Raw genomic sequence first — 17,315 nt, 5'->3', positions numbered from 1 at the left:
ATGATTATCATGAGATGAAAGATCTGTTTCATCTTTTGTTCATTTTCCCTAATTTTTTTTTGGTAGAAACTGGAGCAAAAGTGCTGTGTAATTAGGGTAAGCACACAAAATGGGTTCAACTTTGATACTGGTTAAAAGCAGGAAGCAAGAAATGGTCATTTACCCTTCCAAATTAAAAGGCTATTTTTATTCAGAAGTCATTTACACACATGCAACATCCAAACTGCTGAGCTGAGCTGCCAGGGGACGAGGGTAAAATCAAAAGCCAAATTAGACAGGGAAAAAATGAGAGCGGAAATCCAAAATTGTTACTCCCCTAAGCCAACTGTAGACTGGAAACTCCGAATCTAACGTGCCGGAATGTGTGGTAGTACAACAAATCATTTCACTTGTCAAACATTTATCAACTCACCACTGAGAATAGGGACATATGATGATTATGATAATTCATAAAAGTTAAAGGTTAGTGTGGCTGACAAACACACCACAATACCCTGAAGCATCATACCAAGTAGCCACTCAGTCGGGTTGCTATGTGGCTCCAAAAGAAGACACATCTATTAAAAAAAAACAAAAAACAAAAAAAAACACTACTGTGTGCATTCATGGTTCTGTTGCTATTTACCATGACAGATTACTACTATGTCATAGCAGCCTGTTTATTATTTTCTGTTTGTTAATGTCCACTTGTTTAGTAGATATTTAATTCATCTACTTCTACACACACTGGTAGATGAAGCTAATTTAAGGTCAATCTCTGATCACTGATTTGGGCAGTTCTTTTAAAGCATTTTTTCCAGATCACTTTAATTTCCGTTGTCATTAAAGTTGACAGTTGTGATTCTTTGTGTATTGTTCGCTCTCTTTATAAGAGAAAACTGCAAAAAAAACCCACCCAAAACATATTTAAGCGAATTAAATATTTTACTTTTTAAATCTGAAATATATTTATAATGGTATTTTGCTGTTGATATTAGTTAATTATTGCAGGTGAATAATTTGCTAGTTTTTAATCCATTTTAAAATGTATACTATACAATAAAGATGTGTGCAAAATGTGAAAAGGGGATGGAAACTTTTAGACAACTGTATATTGTAAGCACTTTTTGAGATTGTAGGACTAAATTCTAACTGGAACTCAAAGGTGGTGAAGTTCTTCTTTTGCACAAACTATATCCAGATGTGACTAACAGGGTCATTCACGCTTATCATCTACACATAAACATGTATGAAAAACTATGTTGCAGTCTCTCTCACATAATGTATCATGGACTGTCAGATGGTATCACTTGCCTGCACTGGAATTTCCCCTTTCTCTGATGCTATCTTTCCACCCTACAAGCCCTCATCATTGAAGCTTACACAAGAGTAACTCCATCCCCATGACTGAGTTAAAACAACAAAAGACAACTCGTTTGAAAAAAACAACAACAACAACAAAAAAACACCAAAGAGTTTTTTTTTAATTTATTTTACCATTTGGGTAATCAAATACAAGACAATACATGGCACTGGGAAGGTTGTGATGAGGACTGAGCAGAGTTATTTCCATTTCATTGGATCTTAGATAAGTAGGTGCATACCATTTTGGCTCTGTTTAAAAGCCAGAGTTAGCTGTGGAAAAGAGGCCGTTTTGATGCCCATGAAGCACTAGTATGTGCCAATTGTTTATCTTTCTCCAAACCAGTTATTAGTCATTCTTTCCTTTCCATCCAAATAGTTTGAGGGAAGAACAGTAAAGCAGAACTGAAAAGCAGCAGCAGAATTTCATTTAGTTGTGAACAAAAACTCTTCTCCTATTTTCTTTAAAACCCTTTGGCCCAGTCTCTGACCTATGATTTACTAAGCATCTGCTGGATGTTTTGGAAGAGCAGCAAGAAGAAGAAGCATCCTTTCTACAGACTCCTGACAGATAGTAAAGGTGACAACCACAGGATTTTTCGGCTAGAAAGGAGAATTCATGATTGATAATGATGTCCTTTTTATGCAATTTTGTGTTAGTTTTCCACCATCCAAAAAGTTCTTTTTTCCACCCCCTCTCTCCACAGAATATTTTCCCACAAGTCTGTGGGATCATCAAGATATTTATTTTAAGAAATGTGAGATAATCCTTTGGATTCTTTTTGATTAACAGTGGTTTTTGACTCAGGACTGTCCGATGGATCCCTTTTTACCCAGCCTCTTTCTTTCTTACTGTTGGGTCATGAACACTGACCTTAACACGGCCTAAATTTTAGTCATCAACTCATAATTATGCACCTCCATGTGTACATCCACATGCCTGCCCTTTTTTCTGTGATCGCACACATGTTTCCATGCAGAATTTACATTATAAAAGGACTAACGCACCTCAAACAGAAAAATTCAAGCGGACATCGAAGTAGAATAATAGGAATAACTTAAACATGGACAGCTATTGGGTTTCCAGTTGTCCATGTCAACAATAGAGTTTAATAGCTGAAGTAAGTTAACATTCTATATTTAATCAGGCTGACAACAAGACTTAGGTATAATAAAAGCTTACTAACAACAGTTACACCAAACCAACATCCTCCTAGCATCTTACATAAGGCCTCTGAACATCAAGAGAGTGAAGGTAAATGAGCAAAGAAAAAACATCATCATTAGACCTTTTCTCTTGTGTAAGCTTACTTTGACCATTTTGCAGTTAAGTGAAAGACTGTAAATATATAAAAATAACCTGTTTGTGTAGCAGTCGGAAAAGCCTCGCAACTGTTATTAGCATCCTCCATTAGCTCTGCCACAATATGCTGTGGTATCGTGAAGTAAAAGTAAAAGTAAAAGGTCAGCAACCGGAACAATATTTGATCCAGTGTCCTATTCCTGCTTTTTTAATGGTGTGACATTGTGTCTTCTGTACTGTATAATATAACATATATATTTTAGTATTTTTCTTCTGCACTAAAGAAATGATAATGACTTTTGTATAAGCAGAGTTGTTAATATTAATATATAATAATCTTGTTAATAATTTCGGCTCCTCACTGCGTATGATTCTGGATACCGTAGCTCCTGTGAAAAAGAGAGCCTCAAATCACAAGTACTTGGCTCCCTGGTATAATTCTCAAACACGTACCTTAAAGCAGATAACTTGTAAGCTGGAGAGGAAATGGCATATGACCAATTTGGAAGATTATTTAGCCCGGAGAAATAATTTGCTGCTTTAAAAGAAAGCCCTCTGTAAAGCTAGAATATCTTAGTATTCATCATTGATTGAAGAAAATAAGAATGACCCTACGTTTCTCTTCAGCACTGTAGCCAGGCGGACAAGATGTCAGTGCACTGTTGAACCAACCATCCCTTTAACGTTAACTAGAAATGACTTCATGAACTTCTTCACAAATAAAATTTTAACCATTAGAGAATAAATTACTCATATTCATCTTACAGATGTAACAACCTAACATTCTACAGCTGCTTTCAGTACCATTGATATTCATTTAGTCTTTTTCTCCAGTTGATCTTTGAGAGTTAACTTCAGTAACCACTTCCTGCAAACCATCAACGTGTCTTTTCGACCCCATTCCTACAAAACTGCTCAAAGAAGTCCTAACATTAATGCTTCAATCTTTAATAGTCAGCTATGTAGCACAGACCTTAGCGCTGGCAGTAGTTAAACCGTTACTTAAAAAGCCATCTCTAGACCCAGCTGCCTTAGATAATTATAGGCCAATCCCCAACCTTCTACTCACCTCAAAAATTCTTGAAAGAGTAGTTGTCAAACAGCTAACAGATCATCTGCAGAGGAATGGCTTATTTGAAGAGTTTCAGTCAGTTTCAGAGCTCATCACAGCACAGAAACAATTTTAGTGAAGGTTACAAATGATCTTCTTGTGGTCTGACAGTGGACTCATCTCTGTGCTTGTCCTGATAGACCTCAGTGCAGTGTTTGATACTGTTGACCATAATATCTTATTGGAATGATTAGATCACGCTGTAAGTATTACAGCTAGTGCGTTGCAGTGATTTGTATCAAATCTATCTAATAGACTCCAATTTGTTCATGTAAATGAAGAGTCCTCTTCAAACACTAAGGTTAATTAAGGACTTCCCTTAGGCAGTATCATCAGAAGGCATAGCATACATGTTCAAACCCAACTTTATCCATCCATGAAGCCAGATAACACACTCAAATTAGTTAAACTGCTGGATGACCTCTGATTTTCTGCTTGTAAATTCAGATAAAATAGAGGTTATTGTACTCGGCCCTGAAAATCTTACAAATATGGTATCTAACCAGATTCTTACTCTGGATGGCATTACCTTGGCCTCCAGTAACGCTGTGAGGAATCTTGGAGTCATTTTTGACCAGGATATGTCCTTCAGTGCACATTTTAAGCAAATATGTAGGATTGCCGTCTTCCATTTATACAACATCTCTAAAATTAGAAATATCCTATCTCAGAGTGATGCTGAAAAAAAACTAGCTCATGCATTTATTACTTCTAGGCTGGACTACTGTAATTCATTATTATCAGGATGTCCTAAAAACTCCCTGAAAAGCCTTCAGCTAATCCAAAATGCTGCAGCAAGAGTGCTGACATGGACTAGAAAGAGAGAGCATATTTCTCCTACATTTGCTTCCCTTCTTTGGCTCCATGTGAAATCCATAACTGAATTCAAAATCCTGCTCCTCACATACAAGGTCTTGAATAATTGGGCCCCATCTTATCTTAATGACCGTGTAGTACCATATCACCCTATTAGAGGACTTCACTCTCGCACTGGAGGCTTACTTGCTTCCTAGAGTATTTACAAGTAGAATGGGAGGGAGAGCCTTCAGTTTTCAGGCCCCTCTTCTGTGGAACCAGCTTCCAGTTTGGATTCGGGAGACAGACACTATCTCTACTTTAAAGATTAGAAAAAAGGACATTTTTAAGCCTAAAGCATATAGTTAGGGCTGGATCAGGTCACCCTGAATCCTCTCTTAGTTATGCTGCAATAGGTGTAAGCTGCTGGGGGATTCCCATGATGCATTGAGTATTTCTTCTTCGGTCTTTCTCACTCACTATGTGTTAATAGACCTCTCTGCATTGAATCATACTTGTTATTAATTTCTGGCTCTCTTCCACAGCATGTCTTTTGTCCTGTCTTCCTTCTCTCACTCCAACTGGTCGTGTCAGATGGCCACCCCTCCCTGAGCCTGGTTCTGCTGGAGGTTTGTTTCTTCTTGTTAAGGAAGTTTTTCCTTCCCACTGTCACTAAAGTGCTTGCTCATTAGATGATGATTATTGTTTTGCTTTTTCCCCCCGCTGTATGTATTATTGTAGCATCTACTTTACAATATAAAGCACCTTGAGGCGACTGTTGTGATTTGGCGCTATTTAAATAAAATTGAATTCAATTTACCGAAGTCAATTGTAATCAAAATACTACAGTTCTGATAACCTTTGACTTCAACTGACAAGTTCATCAACTTAAAAACTTAAAGCAATGAGTTCCTTAATGTTTTTAGGTTCTGCTAACTTTACCTATCAGATTTTCAGTGGGACTCAAGCAAACAGAAACGGTTTGTTTGTTTTTAAACCAGGAGTAACATATTTCGGGTCATTGTCATGTTGGATGACAAAGCAACAACTCAAACCGAATTCTACTGTTTACTACTTGAGGTTTTATGTTTGTTTGATTGTTTTGCGGTATTTTGTTTTATGCTGCGTTTCAGTTTGGGGAATGTGTTGTTTCAGTTGTGTCCTTGCCCTTCTTTCTCCAAACATAAGCAGCGTCTCTATGGCCAAAGAACTCTAGATTTATCTCAGGTGACCAAAAGACGCTTTTATACATAATGTTTCTCCAGGTTGTCCTTAGCATACTTCAGTCTGGTTTAAAGGAGTCTCTTCTGCAGAAGTTGAGCTTTTCTTGGTTTCACTTTTTCAGGGGACTAATAATATTGACCCTGGTAATTTTTTGTATTTTTCTAAATAATTATTTTATTGTGCAAAGAAAAATAATGTATGCTTTCTAAAGAAAACTAATATGTTCAGAAATGCTATGTTGAAAATCCCTTGCTCTGTTAAAAACTCACAAAAGAAAAAGAGTTACAAAGGTAGAGAAATATGCACCATAAAAAATAAGAACACATCCTGGGACACTTTAACAGGATAATTACGAACAGGCTCAACAACAGTGCCTGTGGCTCCAAATATCTTATAATGTAAACAGACATTGGCCAGGCAGATGCTGGACTTCAGCAAGACTGAAAACATCCGTAATCTCTTCCTGGAGACACAGACCTGACAATCCACATTTCACCCTCTCTTAATTAACAGACAGATTATGTAGCACATTTTAACAGCCGATCCAGCCAGGTAACCAAAGAATTGAGAAAACCTCCCAAATGCAATAAGGGAGTATAATCTATGATGTGTTGCTCTGCTGCAGACTAAGTGTGTATGTCTAAGGAAATCAAGCCAGACTAAGAAATACATGCTCTACCTTCAAGTCTCAGCACTCTATAGATATATTTATTTTCATAAAGAACTTTCTTGGGAGGAGGGGTGCTGGTGGAAAATCCACTGTACGCTAGAAAATCTAAATGATCTATTAGTTAAAGGTTCCTCCAAAGCCCAAAGTAAGAAATCCATTTGCTTACAGCCTCTTCACCACCACCAGCCCCACTTTTTGCCAAAGGCCATCATATTGAACGTGACTGAAGACCCTCACCAACTTTAGTGGGGTGGTCCAAAAAAACATTTATCCATTTGCAAAAAACATGTCTTTGGTGCACAGCTGTTGTACATATTTAGCAGCACAGGTAAATGAAACTTTATATCATTGTAAGTTGGAGCCTTGAATCTTTGTGTAAAAGAAGATTTGTGTTGTCTGGATATTGAACTGGTAGCAGTTGGAATATGCCCATATTACAGAAATCATTATCATTATTACCCTTGACTTTATAAATGTGCTACTGGACAGAACATAACCTTTTAGCAGTATCCCAGCTGTCCCACTAAAGAAAACAGAGCACTAGACATGTATCCATGTATGCCACCAATGCAAACAGTGCCATTTCAATCCCTCCTTTGCATTTCTGACCAGTCTAGTCCAGCTGACCCCAAAGTATCTTCCTCTAGTTAATTGAAAAAACTGTATCCTCAAGAGTTGCTAGGAGGTGAACAAATGAAACTATTGGGGCACTGTAGGAATGCTTTGAGTACCTACTCAACTCGACTTGACTCTTAGGGTTTTCCTTTAAGTAGTACAACCTGTTACCAGGTACTTTTTTTTAGTACCAAGGTTTTTAGGCCAAGGTTCCAAGTGATCCGAAAATATGACATCAATAGACTGCCTGCCACCTATTGGCTAGCCACTGATGTCACTCAAGTCATGAGAGCAATGCCTTCACAAAAATCAAAACCACCATTTAAAAAAAAAAAAAAAAATACAACAAAAACACAAAACAACGAAGTGGTTCCTGAGTCTGACAAAAAGCAATACACCTAGCAGCAGGTATAGCATCGCCTTGATGTGCTCCATTGTTTTGTTGTATTTGTGTCCCGTGCAAATGACTTTATGGACTTTTGCCCGCATTGCTAATAACGACATTAGGTGGTACTCAACTGTAAAATAAAACAACCAAATCAGAGTAGCGTTGAGTCGAGTCGAGTAGGGAATACTGGAAAAGGGCTATCTGGGAAACACATGAAGACGACATTACCAGTTTTACTGGATCTCTAACAAAAAATATGAAATTCCGTGAACACAAACTCATACCAGCTCTGACTGAGAACAACAATCCCTGGATCAAATTCATAGACTCCTACAGGAGGAAGCGGGGGGCTAAATTTGAGCCAATTAGCACAAGGGATTGGTGGAATTTTATTTTATTTTAATTTTTTATTAGTCCTGTATTTATCCAGGTAAAAAAACTGATTGAGATTAAAAATCTAGTTTCCAAGAGAGACTTGGCATCATGGCAGCAAAAGTCAAAGTGTGAAATAGCCTGAAATAAATGACTGGGTTTAAGGTGAGAGACAACCAGTGAGCAGCCTAGAGAGCAAATAAGCTAAACAATTTATTTAAAAAAAAATAAAAATAAAATCTAACAGGATTAGTTCTGCCTCCTTCCAACCGCACACCTCAACTGCATTCAGTGATTTTGACCTTTTCCCCTCAAAGTGCACAGATTGTACTGGAAGGCCAACACCAAAACTGGGGTTGTATACAAGAAGGGAAAGATCCTTCAACATGTGCACTATTGCAGATTTTTTTCACCAGTCTGTTGTAGTAAGTTCTGTAGTCTGCAAGAAGAGCAGCACAGAGGCTGACGTCACCAACAAACTGAAGAAAATTTATCAGAAAAGCTGTGCCTTGTGGTTTCTAACAAACGGGATACATTTGATGATGTGGTTGACGTCGCCAAATAAACTGTTTTTCCATCAAGTATAACGCCTAAATTATGCTTCAGCAGGAAATCTATGTCATAACCAGAAACCCCTTTAAACACCACCTTCCACGTACCCTGATGTGCACCTCCTGAGAAATGTAAGGACATGTCAGGTCAACGCAGCCTGCAATAACCGAATAGCACGGAAGGTTGCGGTGAGGGGTTTCCAATTACCTCGCAAGTTACGACGTAGATTTCCGCATAAGTCTAAACTGGGTTTAACTCTCTGAACAACTTACTGGACAGTCAGCAGGGCACTTCCCATAACAGGCTGATATAGCAATGGGGCTACAAGGACAGCTACAGGAAACTTTTCATACCTACTGCAATAACTCTGTACACTGAAGCACATCTGTTTGGCAGATAATCATCTGTTCTTTCAACCAAGCCTCAAGTGTGATTTCTCGTTTGTATACAAAAAGCTCCCTACTTTGGGAAACTTTCTTTTGCAGCCTTTTCATTGTTCCTGTTAAACTAGTCAGTATATTCCCTCTGATACAAAATGTCTTCCTTGTTTATACTCCACACATCAGCACTCAGACATATACAGATTGCTGAAGCAACACATTTTAGCATTAGGCCTCAACAGTCTGACCATTTCATACTGCTTTCACTACTACAAACATGTGTTTTCCTGATCCTCTGGTTCCACCTAGTCACTAGAGTAATGGGGAGATGTGAATATTATTCTTGCATGGTTCTGTATGTCTGAAATAATAAAAAAAAAAACAAAAAAAAACAAAAAAAAAAAACAAAAAAAAAAAAAACCCCACACACACACACAACTAACATATGGACCGATACATCTTCTTTTTTTTTTAAATAATCAACCATCTTTATCCAGCTCTTAAAAGTCCTGTTGTATTATTCTGTCCAGAACAATGAATGATGTGTCCATCTATATTTAAGGATCTGACAATTCACTCACAAATAAAGATCTTTAAGCCTCTGAATCTGCTGTATTTCAGTAGAACAAAATGTTTTGTGGCTAGAATACATTTTTTAAACTGTCATTTGACATGATTTGTTACCAGGACAACAAAAGAAAGAGAGCTGTCCACTCCATTTCATCTAAAACTTGCATGTTTTCTAATCTTAATCAAGACGGTTTGGTACCTTGATAGCACCGAACAACTAGTAAAACACACTTTTGTGGAGATAGTATAGGGCTGTTTTTTCTCCAACTGCCATGAAAATAGGGTAAATATTTACTGAGGATATTTAACAGATTGGTTATGATTGTTTGTAGTTTATTTGCTCACATCTCTGTTTCTTTTACGTGAGGTTGCTATCAATTAAATAATTTCTTATGAACATTCACTCCGAAAGTGGTATCCGTGATCATTGGCTGCAGGCTAAAAACATGTCCTTGAGGCCATAGTAGGTTTGAAATGAATTGGGTTTTGTAAGCGCTTACACAACCTAACTAAAATGATGGTTATGGGTGGTTCTATGCTTTCTGAAAGACTACAGAAGCTGGCTAAATTAAAAATGTACAGAATGATTTTTAAATCATTCTGTAAGTTTTACAAAACAAATTCAGACAGTTCTCAGATGCTGTTAGCCGATCCAACAAACACTGTTTCAAAGCACATTAAAGTCTTTACACCTTTTACTTTCACAAGCCTGTTATCAATGCATCTGTGGACTCCTCTTAGTCTCAGTAATTCCAAGCATGTCCCTTTTCAGCCTCCTGTGTTTAACTTTAGATAAACAGCCTGTTCATTTCATACAATCCCTGCTCTCTCCAAATATGAACTTGAGAGACATGAACTGTTAACATAGGATACATGTCTGACCACTTGTTATCCCATACTTGCAGTACAGATGCAAAAGGGAGGATATTTCAAGTCCTAAACTTTACACTCGATTTCCTTGTAATAAGGCTGTTTGACAAGGAGAGGGGTCAGAGGGCATCAGACTGACAAAATAATAATGCAACCCCGTAGTGTTTCTGAGGATTTGGTATGGCTCGTCACCCTAAAATGCATCCAACTTAACTAGTTTTTTAACCTGACATCAATTAAATATGCTCGTGGATGTATCTAGAAATGTAAAATTGAACTCTGCTCTGTGTATTGTCAGAGAGACTGAGATTCCCATAATGAAATAAAATATAGCAATTTTTCTTTTTCTTTTAAATTCTTCTTTGAAATCTGTTCAGTATCACATGCATTGTTCTTAGCACACATGAAATCCCTTAAGAACGTCAGAAAATATATCTTAGTATGGTTAAAGCAGGGATCCAACACATTGCAATGCCTCCATTTTAAAACTTTAAAAAGTCAAGTTAAAACAAGAACAGAGTAAGTCGAGGCTTATGTATGTACAAATGTATGAGTTTTAAAACTACTAAAAGGAAAAATGGAAAAAAGAACTCATTTTCCTTATCCCCACCCCACGAAAAAAGAGTAAATCCTTAATGTTCTCATCTATTTATTTATTTTTAAATCGGAGACCTCTGCACAGCTTCTTCATCCTAGTAGCCAGAGTTAAAAAGAAATGCTGCGACAACACCAAACAACAGAGAGCAGGAGGAGAATGTGCTAATCATTTAGCTCTCTGCACCCCACCCCCACCTTTTTCCCTTAATACCAAATGGTAAGTCCTCAGAACGAAAGCTGAAAACAGGAAATCTGCAGAGCTCTCACCTCCCACAGGGGGAGTAAATTAATTAGCATGACTGACAAAGACGTGAGATCACCTCGAGCTATGCGTTCAATTAACATGACAACTACATAGTGGTCCTTTGAGTCCAACACAAGCACCCCTTTTTACGAAGACTAGGAGCTGCAAGAACACACGTCAACAAGCTGAAAGAGGACAAAGAGTGCTTAAGTGGTCACAGATACTTACGGGAGACCCCCCCCCTCCACCAATCCAACACACACACACACACACACACACACACACACACACACACACTTTCCATTTAAAATCGTGAAACGTGTATACTTAAAAAATACAAATACACAACTACAAAATTCAACCAGCATAAAGGGCAAAGTTCAAAAGGATTAAAGGAGAGAATGTATAAAGAGATTTAGAGAAGAATCTTCGTTATATTTACTGTGTGTGTCCAAGTTTGGGTAAAGTAGGAAATTTAAGCGGTAGTAAGCCATCCGTGCTCTCTGCGAAAATATTGATATTCTCTTTAAACAACGGAAACTCCATTTCTAAACAGATCTCTTAACTCGGACTGCAAAAGCGGTCAACAAAATCTATTGTGTGTGGAGGAGTGGAAACAACGTGGAAACATCACAAACTGTTTTTCAAGCCAGAGCCTAAATGTGTAGGACAAAATCTTTACCGACTGGCCGGTCTTTATGTTGTGTAGCCCATCACTTCTCACCTTAATCCAAATTCTTTTGGAGTCTGAAAGAAACTCACCTTCACATTTCAGACTGGGCGACAACACAAGTATCCAGAGCAAACTCCTTAGGAAGGTGACCATGGCGTACGTTTTCACTAAGGAAACTTTACAACAAGACTGATAACTTTATTTTTCCCACTGTTTGAGCCGATGCTCTTCTTTTGACTTCTCGTTTTCTGTCCACAGTCGTAGGTGGAGAGAAAGCTTACTTTCCAAATCGTCAGACACGAAGGTGGAGGACAGATGCTGGTTCGGAGAGGGAATCAGGCGGTCGTTCATCCCATTTACAGTCCACAAGAGAGACGGGCTGAGCGGCTGCCTCTGAGCTGCTAGTCCTGCGTTGGCCTCTGTCCTCGCGTTGAAATGCGAGCAGTGACGCGCGCATGAAGTGCAATATGGCAAACCACGTTTTAGGAAGAGTGCACCATCTAGAGACAGAACCCAAGAATCCTAACAACCAGACTGCCAAATCTACAAACCTTATCCTGTTAATAGCCTATTTACAAATAAAAACATTAACACGAGGAATCTAGAGTCTGCAGAGCTCATTTTGGGAAAGCAAATATATTAGACAGCGTAGCGTTCAGACCACACCTTTGCTTGTTACAACTGCTGGACACAACAGGTTAAAAAAAATCTGGTAAGTATTTCATGGTTCTATCATTTTGCATTATTTTAACTCTATTTTATAGTTTGGCATCTGAGTTATTAGTAGTAGTTTCTTGGTCAAGTCACAGTTATTGTCACTGTAGTTCCTGACTTCTCCTTTAGGTCATTAGGTCTCACTTCTGTTCTTTGTTCTTGTCATTTCTAATATTCATATTTGTGGATTTTCTTTGTTTCAGTTGTCAGGTTCTGTTTATTTCCTTGTGTCATCCTGCCTCCCCTTTGCCTTGTGAAGTCTCAATCACATTTTTTGTTATTTTCGTCTCATGTGTTTCATGTTTAGCTTTGGTTCCTCGGTTTTGTCTTTCTTAACTGTTACCAGCTGTTTTTCCACTGGCTTCCTGACCACTTGTTATCCCATACTTGTATGTATGGTCTCACGTTCCCTTTGTTTTTTGTTATGTCCTCCCTCATGTTGTGAACTCCATGCATCTGTATTGATTCCACACATCTCAGTAGTGATGGCAGAGATAGAACATTATTTTGAAACATTTTAAACACATCACTTATTACATATGGTGACCAAATAAATGTGATTAAAAAACATTGCACTCAATAAACTGTAATGTTTTTGTGTGTCTTGTGTCTTTTTGTCTCTAACCTTTGTGTTGGTTTGTAGTATTATTTCTATGGATGGATATTTTATTTGAACCAGTCAGTATTTGTATGGGGCTCTTCTATACATTTGAGTATTTTTATTAAGAAAGACAACTGTTCAACAGTACTCAAGCTGAGAAGGTTTCATGTCTTGCTCTCTCCTGTTTTGGAGAATATTCTTTCACAGGGGGACTGATGTGGCTGGAGTAGAAAGCTATGTCTTGACCAGGTGGAATAGATGAGAGAATATGGTGGCATGCTGGGTTCAGTAATCTAGAGGGTTATCTCCTCTTGGTAGATATGAGGCTGAGGGATAGCGCTGAACCTCAACAGAAGCATCAGCAGTAAGACTCTGTTTTTGGTTGGTTTCATCTACCCTGCGGTCAAAAACGCCCCACAGCCTCTCTTGATGATGTTCACTTGCCTCTTGTACTGTAGTGGCTGATTTTGATGGTACACAAGCACTTGTTTGCGCTTGAGAAGTTGACTGTTTCTAGGTCAGCACTGTTGAAAGGAGTCAAAGTTTGTTTTCAGGGAGGACAAGGCTGCTGCAGCTCGTTCACAGGCGCTGAAACCTATTTAATGTGCTGTTCCATCTAGTCTCAACTTCCTGTAGGAGTTTCATCACAGGTTTTCCCATTTGCTCCTGAATGTCTAATAGCTTCTGCTTAGCAGTGGTACTAGATGCAATATATCAGTTCAAGGGTTTCTTAAATGGATTTTTTCACAAACAAATTCAGTGTGCGAGCAAAATAAGGCATGTGTCACACTTGTAAAAGTTGTGCACAGGCTATCATGTTGAGCACATCATCAGTAAATTAACATGTAACCTCGTTCTGTATCCCCCCCCCCCGAATGCAGAAGAACAACTTTGGCTTCCATCAAATGCTCAGTGGTGTGCATCACTGAATATGTTAATTGAGGTCCACATATACTTTACCAGCCAAACAATTTAGAACACCCCAATTTTTCAAGCAGGGGTGACGTGGTAGTGCAAGTGGCCCCTGGGCCTCAAGTTTGAGACCCCTGATGTAGAGGAAGTGGCTGATGATTGTGCCAGTAGTCAGTATCTGTAGCCAGTCTTGTCAGGGATGTCACTTACGCTCAGGCCTATGCAGAACAGCAGTGGGGACTGAGCATCTCCTGTGTAAATCTAACACTTGTGCTATTGTGCTAACTAGTGTTTTTCACCACATCCCCACTGATTTCCTGATGAAGGCTCTTAAGGGCTTGTTGATCTTATACAGTTCTAGGCACTCCAGAGTTCATGTGTGAGTCACAGACTTTCTTGTAAGCAATCCAAGAAATGTTTTGCCCCTCTGTTTTTTCTGTTAATTCCTTTTTGTGCCCCGCTCATGTGTTGAGTCATATGCCTATTCATCTTAGCCGCTATGATGTCTGAAAGAGCTCCTACTGAGTCAGGTTATTGGCTGGTATGTAACTAACTGCACTCCATGGTTAGCTTCTTTAGATAGGTGTGAATCATATCAGGGCCTAGTGCTGACCAACTCTTCATGCTTCAGACCCTTTCTTGGATGTCTGGCATTGTTCAGAGAGGTTGCTGTTATGATCTGCTCTAAGATCTGCAAGCCACTGAACATTAATGTTATGGATTGCATCCTTCTGTCATATGCTTTTCCAGTATTGCTCTGTCACAAGCCTTGGTCAGGCTGCTGTTCTCATATTGTTCAGCGTCACCACGTTGGATGTAGGTCAACTTAAAGCGCTTTACACAACTTGCCTCACTCACCCATTCACACCCATTCACACAAGCAGTTTTTTCTATGCTTTGTCTAAGTGCTTTCTATCTAACATTCACATGCATTCATACTCTGATGGATGCATCAGAGAGACTTGGGATTAGTATCTGGCCCAAGGATTTTTGGCATGCAGACTGGAGCACACGGGGATGAAATCACCAACCTTTTGGTTAGTTGGTGAACTACAGCCACCTCAGGATTATGGCAGGAATATGCAGGCAGTCCCTGGAGTATGAAGGAATTGATATCATGCATGATATCAGATAGTTAATCCAACAGCTAATATAATAGCTAATCCATGAGCTAACTGGAAAAGGAAAAGAGAGTAGAATTTTAAATGTCAGAAATAAATCTTTGATTTTTGAAAAAATTTACTATATTTCTCTTTTTTAAATTGTGTTTGGAAAAACAATTTTGAACACCTGTTTTTTTTTTATTTGGAATTCAAAAATGGTTTTTGAAATGAGGTTTTTGTTGAGAGTTATTTACTGGTATTGGGCTCTGAATAGCCACTTGAAGTGTTCACTTCACAGGAGTACTTTACTCCCTGGTATAACTCACAAACTCACGCCTTAAAGCAGCAGAGGTGGCAAAACATTGACAGACATTCCGTATTTAAGTAGAGGTACAGATACTTTTGTCAAAAAAATCCTCTGGTAAAAGTTGATTCAATTACTTTAGTTAAGTAAAAATTCAAACACCAGGCTCTGAAATTTACTCTAAGTAAGAAAGTAAAGTAAGAAAGTAAAAAATAGTTCTTTTAAGGATGTTTCTACCAGCAATTTTTGCGAAAAGCTAACTCAACCTTGTGCTATATAAATACAATGAAAGTGTGGCGGGCTGTGCTTTGTGGCTCAGCTGCAGGGAAGGGGTGGAGCAGCGGGTTAAGGGTGTGGTGTCAGGGGGAGGCCGAACCACATAGCTGTCCTCCATCACCAGGTTATGCCTATTTCAGTGACTGAATCTACGCATCATCAGCTTAAATTCAAATGAATCTCTGCTATCCATTATATAACCCAGAAACACCGCATCCATAGTACACTAGTATAACACACTGTTCTTTACTTTAAATTGCAGTTACATCACAAAACTGAAAGCTAACCTGTTTATACTGCATTAAACTGCAGAGTATTTTCATGCAACCCTTCAATAACAAACAGTTTGTTATATATTAGTGTGTGTGCTGTCTCTAGTAGATACACTGTGCAACAAACTTCACACAAAGAGTTTGTCTGTTTGCTGATATTTGTTGAGCAGACAGAAACATTGCATTTGATATTACCTGCCATGTCACTTCCTTTATGTTCCTCTTTTTTGGAACAAACTAAATGCTGGAGTCATTTTGCTATCTGGGTATACATTAAATATATGATTTTTTTTCTCTTCTCTTTAGGCTCAATTCAGTCTGATGTTCTAAGGTCTGCAGTCATGTTAAATAATAATAATGCCTTTTAAATGTCTCAAATCAAAAGTAACAAGCCTGTTTTGAAAATTTAAGGAAAAGAAAATACAGATATTTTTGTTAAATTGTAGGGAGTAAAAGTAAAAAGTTGTTAGAACAATAAATGTTGAGGTAAAGTACAGATAGCTAGGGATGGGAACAGAGTACTGGTTCTTGTAGAGAATCAGTTCCCAGTGGTTCACTTCCTTGGAATTGTTTGTTCCTGTCAAGCGCCCTTATTGGTTTTACTTGCACTTGCAGCTGATTTCTGTCATTGTCTGGTGAGTCACAGTATTTTTCCACACTGTCTGCTCTCCTTTTCGGGGCGGAGCAGTCATCGCTCGCCCAAGTATAACCACCTGGAACTGAATTTGAGCTGTATTTAAGACCAGTGTTCTCCACCAGCCTTTGCTAGACTGTCTGCTAACCTAAGTTAGTTCATGGCTTCATGTGTCTCGTGTTTATTCATAGTTTTCATACCTACCTTTGCTCTCGTCCTCTCAGGTGTTCCCTGGAAAATCATTCATCCTCGCAATTTAATTATTCAAACTTGCTTTAATAAATAATAATAAAAAGAGGAAGTGTTTTACTGGTGATTCCTCAAGGTGGATAAACAAACACATGAACCAAATATCTCTAGAAACATCCCGTCTCAGAATTAAAAATAAATATGCTGATGCTAATAAAAACGATTTTATTACTTCTAGGGTGAATTATTGTAATTCGTTATTATCAGGTTGTTCTAAAAGTTCTTTGAAGAGCCTCTAGCCAGAAAAGTTACAGGACATTTCTATTGAATTCCTTTTATTGGCTCCCTGTTAAATCAAGAATTTAAAAATCCTCCTTACTTACAAGGTCTTGAACAATCAGGCCCAATCTTATCTTTAAAATCATAGCACCATATCACCCTAACGAAGCAGCTTGCTCTCAGACTGCAGGTTTACTTGTGGTTCCTAGAGTATTTAAAAGTAGAATGAGAGCAGAGCATACAGCTTTCAGCCCCCTCTTCTATGGAACCAGCTCCCAGCTTGGATTTGGGAGGCAGACACTATCTCTATTTTTAATATTAGGCTT

General features: G+C 38.3%; 1 protein-coding gene across 1 annotated transcript in view; it reads right to left on the bottom strand.

Moving 5' to 3' along the window:
- LOC113025228 (tyrosine-protein kinase transmembrane receptor ROR2-like) overlaps positions 1-12,407 on the bottom strand; it is a 34,288-nt gene extending 21,881 nt beyond the window's left edge. The window contains exon 1 of the mRNA XM_026172749.1: positions 11,795-12,407. Within this exon, the coding sequence (XP_026028534.1) occupies positions 11,795-11,858 (64 nt within the window). The 5' untranslated portion in view covers positions 11,859-12,407. The remainder of the gene's footprint in view (positions 1-11,794) is intronic.
- Between the last annotated feature and the right edge of the window lie 4,908 nt (positions 12,408-17,315).

Source organism: Astatotilapia calliptera, chromosome 7, assembly GCF_900246225.1.
Source record: "Astatotilapia calliptera chromosome 7, fAstCal1.2, whole genome shotgun sequence".
NCBI lineage: Eukaryota > Metazoa > Chordata > Actinopteri > Cichliformes > Cichlidae > Astatotilapia > Astatotilapia calliptera.
Note: the sequence above shows the minus strand (reverse complement) of the source record. Positions and strands in the feature narration are given on the sequence as shown.